At 42.4% G+C, this 11,582-nt stretch overlaps 1 protein-coding gene across 1 annotated transcript; it reads left to right on the forward strand.

Annotated features, from left to right (window-relative positions):
- Positions 1–3,237: 3,237 nt before the first annotated feature.
- Positions 3,238–3,678, forward strand: LOC145400180 (Y-box-binding protein 1-like). The gene has a single exon (XM_080272693.1). It carries the CDS (start codon positions 3,238–3,240, stop codon positions 3,676–3,678), a length of 441 nt encoding a protein of 146 aa, XP_080128819.1.
- The last annotated feature ends 7,904 nt before the right edge of the window (positions 3,679–11,582 follow it).

An 11,582-nucleotide genomic window follows, 5' to 3' on the forward strand; every position in this document is an offset into this window, starting at 1 on the left:
GCAAAAAGTGCCCCAGAGAACCAAATACATACAGTAATTCCCTATGTACACAAGCTTTTTTTATTTATTTATTTTTTTTACGTGAAGATTTGCGACCTTCCCCGTCACAAACAAGTCCCCTCTTATAAATACTGACTATCTTGTGACCCAAAGTTGACACAGGAAAGATACGTAACACTTAGCCTCAGGAAGAAGCAGCAGATTGGCGTCCATGATATACGTGTGGCTGAGGACAAGAGTACGGTAACCGAGGCAGTTGTAAAGCAGTAAAGTGTGTGTGTGTGTGTTTGTGTGGTCTTTTGTCTTTTTGTAGACAACTGTAAGTGATGGTCAGTAATTAAAGAGGTGGTGTGTTCATCGAAAAGACGCGAGTTCGATCCCAGGCTGAATTTCGGAAAAAAAAAAGTCCTGCTCTCCCACAAGCCCCATCTCCACTAATGCCATTTAACAAGCCCAGAATAAAGATCATTAACATTATCTATTATGGACGGTGGGTATTAGTGCTGTAATAGTGACGTGTAAAGGTGTGTGACATTTAGGACCGCTGACCCTTAGGGAGTGTGTACTGAGTCTAAGCATGGAGTTTGATACATAAGAAAAACAGTCGATTCCCCAAGTCCCAGCAGTCCTTCCTGGCAGCTGATGGATGCACGCCCTCACATAATTACCACTTCAGGACGGGTGTGATGGTAATACTGGAGGCGTTTTTATGAGATGTCTGTGGGATTTTGGGTAGTCAGTTAATGCTTTACTCGTAGAAGGTATGAATTTCCTTCAGCTGAATAATATCCCCGGACGATCACCACAAGAAAATACATAAGCGGTGTCGAACCCGCTAATGGTAACATAACTTTAAAAAATCAAAGCTTCCATTTCTTCACTGTCGAAACTAGGGATTGATCGTGTGACTAGCGTTCCAACCTACTCCTCTGCTGCTTGACCATTCATCTGTCCGTGGCTTTCTATGTGTTCGTGTGGTGTAGCCGATGGTGCTTGTGTGCATGGGGGAGGAGGCCCGGGGCTGTCCCTGATTTTCTGATATACTGTGTGGTGCTGTGTGGTGTGTGGAAGTCTGTGTACCAGCCTGTCTCTCTGTATGGTGTGTGTGTGTGTGTGTGAGATAGATAGATAGATTGATAGATATAGATAGATAGATAGATAGAGAGAGAGAGAGAGAGAGAGAGAGAGAGAGAGAGAGGGGTGTCCGTTTGCGTGTGTGTGCGTGTGTGGGAGCATAAGTTTGCAGATACACATGTGATACTATCTTACACTACTCTGGGAGGTTGTTATGGTGTTATTTAGATAATTATAACTGAGTGAATTATGGTGCAGTGTTGGTTGTCCAGTAAACTTGTAACCAAACTGGAATGCATTTACTGTAAGGATTGTCTGGCTAATTTCCTTTACGGTTTCATGGCTGGCTTAATGATTACCTGTCGGACTGACTTACTGTCTTACTGATTTCTTGATTAATTAAATTTTTAGCAAGGTGAAGTCATATATTGTTCTGGCTACCTCAAGGAAAACAAATGTATATCTCAGGAAACATCTTTCATACCAAAGGTATTGATGAAGTTCTGTGTGACCCCTGCAGTTCAGAATGTTTCTCTTAATCTGAATAACATCATCTAAAGGTAAGAAGAATAATATTTAAAGTGTCATCGTAGTTAAGAGATTGACGCTCAGACAGCCACACTCAATATGTATACGGCTGATTGCATTGCTGACTTGCTACCGATGAGCAGTATTCACCAGGAACTTTAACCAGTTTTTACGATAAACACACTCTCCACAGAACTGAATTATTATGTGCAATAGTTTTGGTTAGCCTATTTTTTTCTTTACTTTCATATTCACTTTAGGTTTATAGTGAAGAATTTGTTGGTTGCTAAGCGAAGATGAAATATATATTAGCCATCTTTATGCACAAGTTTAATGAAATCTGAGAAACCGACCCAAGTTCCCGTATTTTCAGTGCATGTTCGCTGGTACCTGCTCCAGCGGGGTAGCATCCCAGAACAGGAAAAAGCAATTGCATGCTCTCATATTCAGAACCTCGGCTGTCGTACACAATGATCTACAGCAGTGCAGTTCTTAGCCATCCACAGACAACCAGACACCACTGATTTAGCTTACTCCAGTTGCATCACCTGAGTTTTATTTTTATTTATTTACGTATTTATTTATTTATGCTTTGCCCGTTGTAAATAATTGACAGGGAGACATCACCCCGAAACCATTTCAGCCATATTTGCCCCTTTCCGTACTTGTCTATCTCTCTCTCGGATCCTTTGTAATTCCTCTGTTATTCAAAATACCGTATGTTACACACCTTCCGCCCTTTCCCCTTCCTCCCTCTTCCTCTCGCTCCCTCTTCTACGGGAGTGTTTTAATTACATTCTCGAACTTTCTGAATTACTGTTAGCGTTTCTGAATTCATAGCAGAATTAATTTCCTGTTGACTTACAGGTTTGTCTCTGCTGGCTTCTCTCATATGCAGTGACCTTTTGTTTGATTTATAGGCATTGCTTCTGTTACCATTGCCACGAGCTGTGTCACTTTTGCCGAATTCCATGGTTTGGCTTTAGCAAGAACTGCATTAAAAAATAATTAGATTCAACGGACTATCCCTTTTAGTCTGCTGTCGTCTGTTACATTTCATTCTTGTTGCTTCCAGCCCATTTTGTTCAGCTCAGAATAAACTTTTTGTAGTGCAGGAGTCGTTGAAGGCTTCATGAAACCTCTGCCGTTCGAGAAGTCTCTCGTAGGTGAAGAAATCGTCTGACAGTAGCAGGATTAAAAATGTATGGCTTCAATTTACCGAAGTGGATAAATGTTTCGTATTTAAAAAAATATTATATTAGTTTATCTGACAAATACTATCATTCAAAAGGACACGAAACTGATCGCAGGGTGTGTCAGGAACAGTTTGGGGAATCAGGATTCCGTTAAAACATTCTTAATAGGACATTTACAAAACTCTTTGGACTCTGTTAGGCAATATGTAGGGCAGCCACTATCCATTAACTCGAAGCATTGTTGCCTCTTGGTGAATATGCTAAGCGATAAGCCAAATTACTTCCTGTGATCCAGTCATCGAGTGGTACTCAAATCACCAACAGACAGATTCCTGATGGTCTGGGTAGGTCAAGGAGCTCCATTGGGCTGTGCCCTATAAAGCTGAAGTTGGAATTTATTGTTCACAGGTGGCGAGAGAGGAGTCTCAGACCGACAGCCATGGACGTCGTACCTCCTGTTGCTGCTACTGCCTGCGACCCGTTGAGGGGGGGCCAACCAGCCAGCCACAATCTCCAGCAGCCCAGAAGATCCGGGGGACCGTGGTTTGGTTTTAACGTACAGGCGGGGTACGGGTTCATCAAACGCCAGGATACTGGAGTTGATGTTTTTGTGCACCGCCAGGCGATAGTTAAGCCAAACCCACGGCACCTCCAACACTTCCTTGGTGATAGAGAGCCGGTGGAGTTTAGCCTGTTTGGGACCCCTCAGGGTCCTGAGCCCCGGGATGTTACTGGGCCGGGAGATGTAGCTGTGCAGAGTTCTGCCCACGCACGGCGACGTCTCACGGCCCGGGGACGTCACGCTAGGGATCCTAGGAATCCTGGACGGCTAAACCTCCTCATGGAGGTGTGTATTGCGACGGCGAAGGCTTTTTGTTAGGGTGATAAGGGGGCTTTGCACGTTCTCCTCCATAAGATCTTTGAGGAGAACGGGATGCTTTGCCTATTCATCCCCGCATGCTTCGCCCGGGATGTACACTCGGTCCCTTGCCGCCGGAAGCGTCGGGCCCGCCAGCCACGACCTGCTGCTACCCGCCTGACACCGAGGAAGAGGCTCAGGCTGCCTCTTTGTTTGCCCGTGCCCACCAAGTGTGGGCAAATATCTAACAACAACAACTCAAGAATCGGCTAGACGTAGCCTCCTACAGACACCTCCTGGCCCCCAGCGCCCACACCCGGTCGTACCAGGTCGAAGCAACGACCTATTCCACCCTCTACGATCTGCTCCGGGCTGCCTACCAGGGTGAAAACATACGACCTGTGCTGTTCGTCAGGGGGGAGGTGCGTCTAGCCGATCTACTAGCATTTTATCATATGCTTCCTCCGCGACTGGCCCCCTAGATCGGCGGTGTTGCGCGATGTGGCAGTGGCCTAGTGCCTTTACTGCGGCAGTGGCTGGCCTAATACCCCGCCATGTGGGTGATGGCCATTAAGCGCCCCCCCCCCCAAGAAAAAAAAATTGTTCACATAATGCCACTCGGAAAGGTAAATGATCATCCGCATTAAACTGTCTGAATTAGACAGGCTATTCCCGGATTCCTAATGTCCTGATGGCGATATAAAGGACTTAATGACAGCCAAATTGACTGATTTTTCGACTGAGGAATTTCCTGACGTTCCGGCCTAATAACAACCTCTATCTAGATACAGTGTCTGAACGACATACAATTCGTAAAGTTATTCTTCGAGAGATTAGCAAACCTGTACTCCTCGCTCGGTTGACAGACAGGTTGACCTCCAGCCCGAGAGTGTGATGGACTTTGTGGTAAAGAAAGTGGCTGGACCCGTGAATTCTGTCTTTGTTGCTTTTGGGAGGGTGCAACTAAAATTCTTGTGGTGACATGACCGGTAATTGTGAGGGAGAAATCCGGTATGCCCGAGTTCTGTATCTTGAAATTATTATAACGTGAAATTTGTCCTTGCATTGCTGGTTTTGTTTTTGCATGTATTTTTCAGTCTTAAGCAATTTAAATATTTCAGTAAAAAACCTTAAAGTTCTTTGTGACTGACGCTTAAAGCAATGTTTTTTAATTGTTCTATTCTAATACACAAAAAATAATTCTTTACTGATAGGTAATTCACTCGATGTAATGCTACCTTCAGGTGACTTGGCACTGAGTTACAAGTCTTGGGGTTTCCTGTGACCCCGGAAACCATTCACCTCTTTCGATGGTAACCGTATAATCAAATACATTCTGATGGTTTAATGGATAAGAGGCTCCATGGGCTTCCAATCTGAGGAGTGGTTAGGGCTTATTGCTTAAATAATGGCATTTAGGAGTGAGCGAAACTGGTCACTCTCACCTTAAAGTCAGGAATGTGCAGTGGAGTTCCTGGCCCTGACGCTCATGGTGAACAATAATAAAAAACAGACTGGGTGTAAGAAAAGTGGACAGATACATAAACAGTATAGCCGTAGCAATAGAAACGTTATTATTCTTAGATGACTTGTTCCCCCCCCCTCTCTCTCTCTCTCTCTCTCTCTCTCTCTCTCTCTCAATTATAGATGACTGTTGCGGTTTTTATTTTTCAGTTGAACTAAAAACGATAATAGACGATTTTAGACTATTACTTTCCATTTATCAACATAAAACGCACTCATAACAATTTCCTCCCAAGTTATGATCTGATTTTATACCTGATCTCCTGGTTGTGCAATTTCCCAACCTTACATTAATCATCATTACAAACGGGTAGTTATCCATTAAGTGTCAGTGAACTTGTGTTCGTGTACTCTCTTCTTTTATATAATTATCTTCTCTGATGCAATTTGTATAGACAGTTGCACAACACTCGATCCAGTATACTTCTGATAAATTATATGGATCACAACTGCATGACCATCGCACTTGTAGTTGACGTCGATCGATATCTACAGTCATGTCATCACTAAGCGCTGTTCCATTTCGTTCTACGGTGGCAACTGTGCAGCAAATAAAAATATTGATAGAAAAATACAGAAAGACAGTCAGAAGGAACACCTAGGTATGTACTGGTAAGAAAGACTGTGCATAAGTCCAGAGTTGGCCGTGACCAACCCTGTTTCCCATGACTAACTTTGGTCGACTTCAACAGACAACTCATCATTACTCACTGTTCCATTATGAGTAACAAGGGAATTTCATGGTACAGCACCAGGTGTGGATAAAAACGAAGAAAAAAATAGAAAAAACAAAAGGAGGAAAAAAAGAACGGAAACAAAGCTGCGAATCATGGACGCCCAGAACTGTTGTTGATAATTCCGTTATATGTATACGCTCAGAAATGTGTAATGACCATAGCTGTTTCCCATTGCTAACTTTGATGAATTTTCGCCGAATTAGCACAGTTCCATTACAGTCAGAATTGGTATTCCATATTAGTTAGAGCAATAGATTTGGATAAACATGAATAAAGAATAATAAAAAAAAATGTGGAATAAATTTACTTCACAAACACTCGAAATTGGTTGAGGGAATACGTATGTATCGAAAACCATGCTTTGACCAGTACAATATCTTGCCTACCTTTGATCGATTTCCATGGACTTAGCACGAACCCATTACGATCAGCTTTTGAATTTTAGACTTCGGCTGATACAGAGAACAAAAACAAACAAGAAGCGGTGCCAAGGCACAGCAAACCCGTTCCAGGCAGTCATTTTAGTGCTGACATAAATACAACAGGATATCTACTCAAAGATGTCACATATCAAATTTGGAGTAAATCGGGTGAAAATTGACAATTTTATGCCCATCTGAAATTTTTGGCCCAACCCACCTGACAAGGACCCCCTTACTGCTAACTGGAGGTGAACCCCCTGATGTATTGAGGCATGTTATAGGATGCAAATTTGAAATATGCACCTGTAGGTTTTGGTTTCATGTCGATATGACGAATTTGAAAGGAGTTATGGCGAAAAACGGTTTTTACCCGTTCCCCCGTTTTTCACATTTTTTGGCCTACAGCCTGGGCCTTGGTCCAATTGGCCCAAACTTTAATCAGGTGATCAGAAGGTCATAGCCCATCATCTCTGTAATTTTAGTCGAAATTGCACCAGTAGTTTTTGCTTAAAGCTGTTAAGACAGACAAACAAACAAACAAATAAACAAACCGAGTGAAAACATTACCCGTTCCCGTGCAGTCTCCGAGGCGGTGACGGGTAATGAACAATGACAGAAAATGGCTTAAAGAAAGATGCAAAATGCGCTCGCTCAGAACTGCTCCTGGTTAGTCCGAGAATGTGTATGTCACGGTGATCTGTGTCCATATCTGGCGCTGGTTTGCCGAAACCATCTCATTTCCTCTCCCGAAGCAGATTAAAGCGATGTACAGTAGCCAAAGAAAAAAAGTATCTGTGCTTGTTCTGTGTGAAACAACGTGAGACCACGGACGATAGGTACTGGAATGTGCGTGTTATTCCGCTCACAAGGGGGTGCCTTTCGGTGAAATACAGTTAACATTTTCCGCCATACTCATACTTAACATGACAAAAAAAAAAAAAGATATAAACATTAACATTATGATTTAAATTTGAAAACCTATATACTGTATATGCCTCCCAGGATACCACAAGTTGAACGGATAATTCGGTAAGACATCGGACTCACCATGTGAGACAATTTTTTAGTTACCTTACGGCTGTGATGTAATTTCTGTCATTTTCCTTCCATCTGTTATTGAAAGAGAGAGCGAAGTGTTACCGCCGTAATTTATCGCATCTTGAGGTTTGTATACAGAGCCTAAAGCCCGTTATTATTCCTTATAATGTATTGAGAATGAGACCTGGCGCTGATCTAATTTTCTTTGATACTAGTGAGGAAATGACATAATGCAGGAACATTAGTTTGTATGACTTTGTCCTCTTGAAGCTTCTCCTCCCGGAGCATTTCTCTTCCTAAAGAAAATAAAAATCGCTCATTATTTAATTTCATCTCTTCAGCTCGATGACGTTTTATACATTAATACAGTATATGATTTTGTTTTGTTAAGGACTCATGGTACTGGAGGAGTCATATATACCTTTGGTGAACGCTTTTCTACCAGACATCCTTCCTAAGTTGAATAAGATCGTCTGGTAGCAGCCAGATAGCTAAGCGGCTAAAGGCAGTTAATAAAGACTATATATAAACCCCAGTTCGAAAGGTCTAAAAAAAAAAAAAAACGCGACTAACACTAAGGACAGCATGAGCTAGCCAGTGAACTTGTGTGAACTGAAAAAATGAATAAAATGGCGCACTCGAACTGCGAGACATTATTTTTTAAGCTGTAACTTTTTAAAATATGAAGCAGCTAATAAAAACTTTAGCAATTTATTGATCATTATGAAAAGATAGAATTGTCAGACGCACCTCCCATTAACGTCGTCATAAGATTAGGAGAATGACGCGTGTGAATGTTGCCCTTCCAGGATTCTCAGTGTTTTTGCCGTCATTATTTTCATCTTGTAAACTCCAGGGTTGCACACATGACAGGCAGCAACAACACAACCATTTTCGGACGGCGATATCTTTCCAGTTTGTAGCCGAACGATTACGAAACTCTTACATGATATTCTGAGAAGTTGGTTTGGCTCCGAAGCTCACCTCTCCGGGTTTCGAAATTCATGTCTTACTTTAAGTGTTTCGATATAGAAAAAGATATACAGGTATAATCATGTTCGCAGGTGATCGATAGTAATAACCGTGGCGATCTCGTCATGAATATTGGAGTGATATGTAAAGAACGATATGCTGACTAAAATCGTTTGGAGATATCGAGTTGACTAAAAAAAATATGTATATATGTCTTCGTAGCGAAGGGTGGCTCCTTGCTAATGGTATGCAACCTAAATATTCTAATCTGATTTTTTAGAAAAATCTTAGTTACAAAATGAACCTAAGATCGTGCTAGAAGAGTGAGAGAAGAGTTCTGGACAAATGTAGAAGTGTGCATGGAAAAGTTTGGAAGGAATGAGAGAGTGTTTTTGATCGGTGATATGAATGGTAAAGTTGGGAATGTGAAGGTGGATGGAATAGTTGGTGAGTGGGGTGTGCCTTCTGAGATAGATGAGAATGGGAGTGCGTTAGTGGACATTTGTGCTGGGAGGGGGTTGGTGATAGCCAATACCCTCTTCAGGCATAAAATGATCCACAGGTATACATGGCGAGTGATGAGAAGGGTGGGTGGTGAACTGAATGAAAGGAAGGCAATGATTGATTGTGTGTGTGTGGATGAAAGGATGCGAAGATGTGTAATGGATGCAAGAGCTTATAGAGGCTGGGGGAGTGGACTTTCTGACCACTACTTGCTGGTGGCCAGAATTAGGATTCAAGTAAGATGGAGGAATAGAAGAAGGGAAAGACGAGAGGAAGGAGTAGTTGCAAGGAGAGTGGAAAGGTTACAAGAGGATGAGAAAAAGGCAGAGTATAAGAGAGAAGTGGAGGAACGATTGGGCAAATATGAATTAGAGCAGATGGGAGATGTGGAAGGTGTGTGTAGGATATTTACAGAAGAAATATGTGCAGCATGTGATGTGGTGTGTGGAAGGAAGACAAGACGGGGGAGGGGAGTGCAAGAAACAGCGTGGTGGACTGAAGAGGTGAGACAGGCTGTGGCACAAAAGAAGAAAGCATACAATGAATGGATGAGAAATAGGGGCGTGGAAGAAGTTGAGAGGCGGAAGAGAGAGTTATATGTAGAAAGAAAGAGAGAGGTGAAAAGATTAGTAAGAGAGAGTAAGAAGAGAGTGAATGAGGAATTTGGAAGGAATTTGAGTGTAAAGTGGAGGGACTGTAAGAAAATGTTCTGGAAAGAGGTGAAAAGTGTAAGACAGGATGGAAGTGAAGTTAGCAGGGGAGTGAAAGATAACAATGGTAGATTACTAGTGGAGATGGGAAAAAAAGTGAGCAGATGGAGAGAACACTTTAAGGAATTGTTGAACATACAGGATGGAAGTAATGCGAGTATAAGTGGCTGGGGAATGGCTGGGAGAAGGAGGGAGGTGAGAAGACAGGAAGAAATCAGTAGGATAGAAGTTGTGGAAGCAATGAAGAAAGTTAAATCGGGGAAAGCTCCAGGAATTGACGGAGTGTGTGATGAAATGGTGAAGCATGGGGGAGAGATAGTAGTAGAATGGATGTGGAAGATGTGCAGATTGGCCTGGGAGGAAGGTAGAGTCCCGGAGGATTGGAAGTCAGGTATAATTATTCCCTTGTACAAAGGAAAAGGGGAAAAAGAAGTGTGTGGTAATCATAGGGGCATTTGTCTTAGTATAATAGGAAAAGTGTATGGTAGGATACTTATTGACAGAGTTAGAGAAAGAACAGAGAAATTAGTTGGAGAAGAACAGGGAGGCTTTAGGAAGGGAAGAGGTTGTTTAGATCAGATATTCATTCTTAGATCTTTAGTGGAAAAGTTTCTAGAGAAGGGAAAGAAGTTGTATGCAGCTTTCATGGATTTGGAGAAAGCATATGACAGGGTGGATAGACAAGGATTGTGGAAAGTGTTAAGAATATATAGAGTAGATGGGAAGTTGTTGAATGTTGTGAAGAGTATGTACGATGGTGCGAAGGCTGCAGTGCGTGTGAATGGTGAACTAAGTGAAATTTCCTCTTTGAAAGTTGGGTTGAAACAGGGATGTGTCATGTCTCCATGGTTGTTCAATCTGTACATGCATGGGGTAATAAAAGAGATACAAGGTAGGGTAGTGGATGTTGGAGTGGCCCTGGTGAGAGAGGATAGTGTTTGGAAACTCCCTGTACTGTTGTTTGCAGATGATACTGTGTTGAGTGAGGACGAAGGGGAGCTGCAAGGCTTGGTGGATGAATTTGGGAGAGTGTGTAAGAAACGGAATCTAAAGGTGAATGTAGGGAAGAGTAAGGTGATGGTCTTTGAGAGAGGTGAAGTCAGTGAATGTACAGCGAGGTTGGATGGTGAGGAAATGGAAAATGTGAGTACGTTTAAGTAATTGGGTAGTGTGATGAGTAAGGATGGAGGTTTGGAGGAGGAAATGCTTGAAAGGGTACAGCAGGGAAGAAAGGTTGCTGGTTCTTTGAAAGCAGTGATAAGAAACAGGGAAGTGACCATGGAAGTGAAAAAAGTTACTACATGACAGTATTGTGATACCAACTCTAACGTATGGAAGTGAAGCTTGGACGTTGTTGGAAGGACACAAGTCAAGAGTGAGAGCAGTGGAAATGAGTTATTTAAGAGGAACCTGTGGAGTCACATGGAGAGACAGGCTGACGAATGAGGATATAAAGGAGCGTTGTGGCGTGGATGTGGATGGGATAGGAAGCGTTATGAGGAACACACTGAGTTGGTCTGGCCATGTGGAGAGGATGGAGGGTGAAAGACTGACGAAGAGAGTGTATGTGAGTGAGGTGGAGGGGGGAAGAGGGAGGGGGAGGCCAAGGATGAGATGGAGGGATAGGGTGGAGAGGTATATGAGAGAGGGGGGTGTGAGTTGGGAGCAGGGCAGTGAAATGGCGGGGGACTGGGCGACTTGGAGGCGATTTGTTTGTGGCCAACCCAAACGGGATTGAGGCGTCTGGCAATAGATAGATAGACAAAATGAACGCTTTAGTTGAGATGCACACTTATTCTTATTTATTCCAGCTAGTCATATATATATATATATATATATATATATATATATATATATATATATATATATATATATATATATATATAATATCACTTTGGGTGTGGTGGAGCACACGACAGTCATAAAGTTTTAACTGATTAGTGCGAAATTCCTTGGCTAAGAAAACACGACTTTCATTCGGTTACTTAATGACTATTTATTATCGTCTATAGGCTACA

The sequence above is a fragment of the Coenobita brevimanus genome, chromosome 51 (assembly GCF_032717465.1).
Source record: "Coenobita brevimanus isolate Jiangsu-jjx chromosome 51, ASM3271746v2, whole genome shotgun sequence".
Classification (NCBI taxonomy): domain Eukaryota; kingdom Metazoa; phylum Arthropoda; class Malacostraca; order Decapoda; family Coenobitidae; genus Coenobita; species Coenobita brevimanus.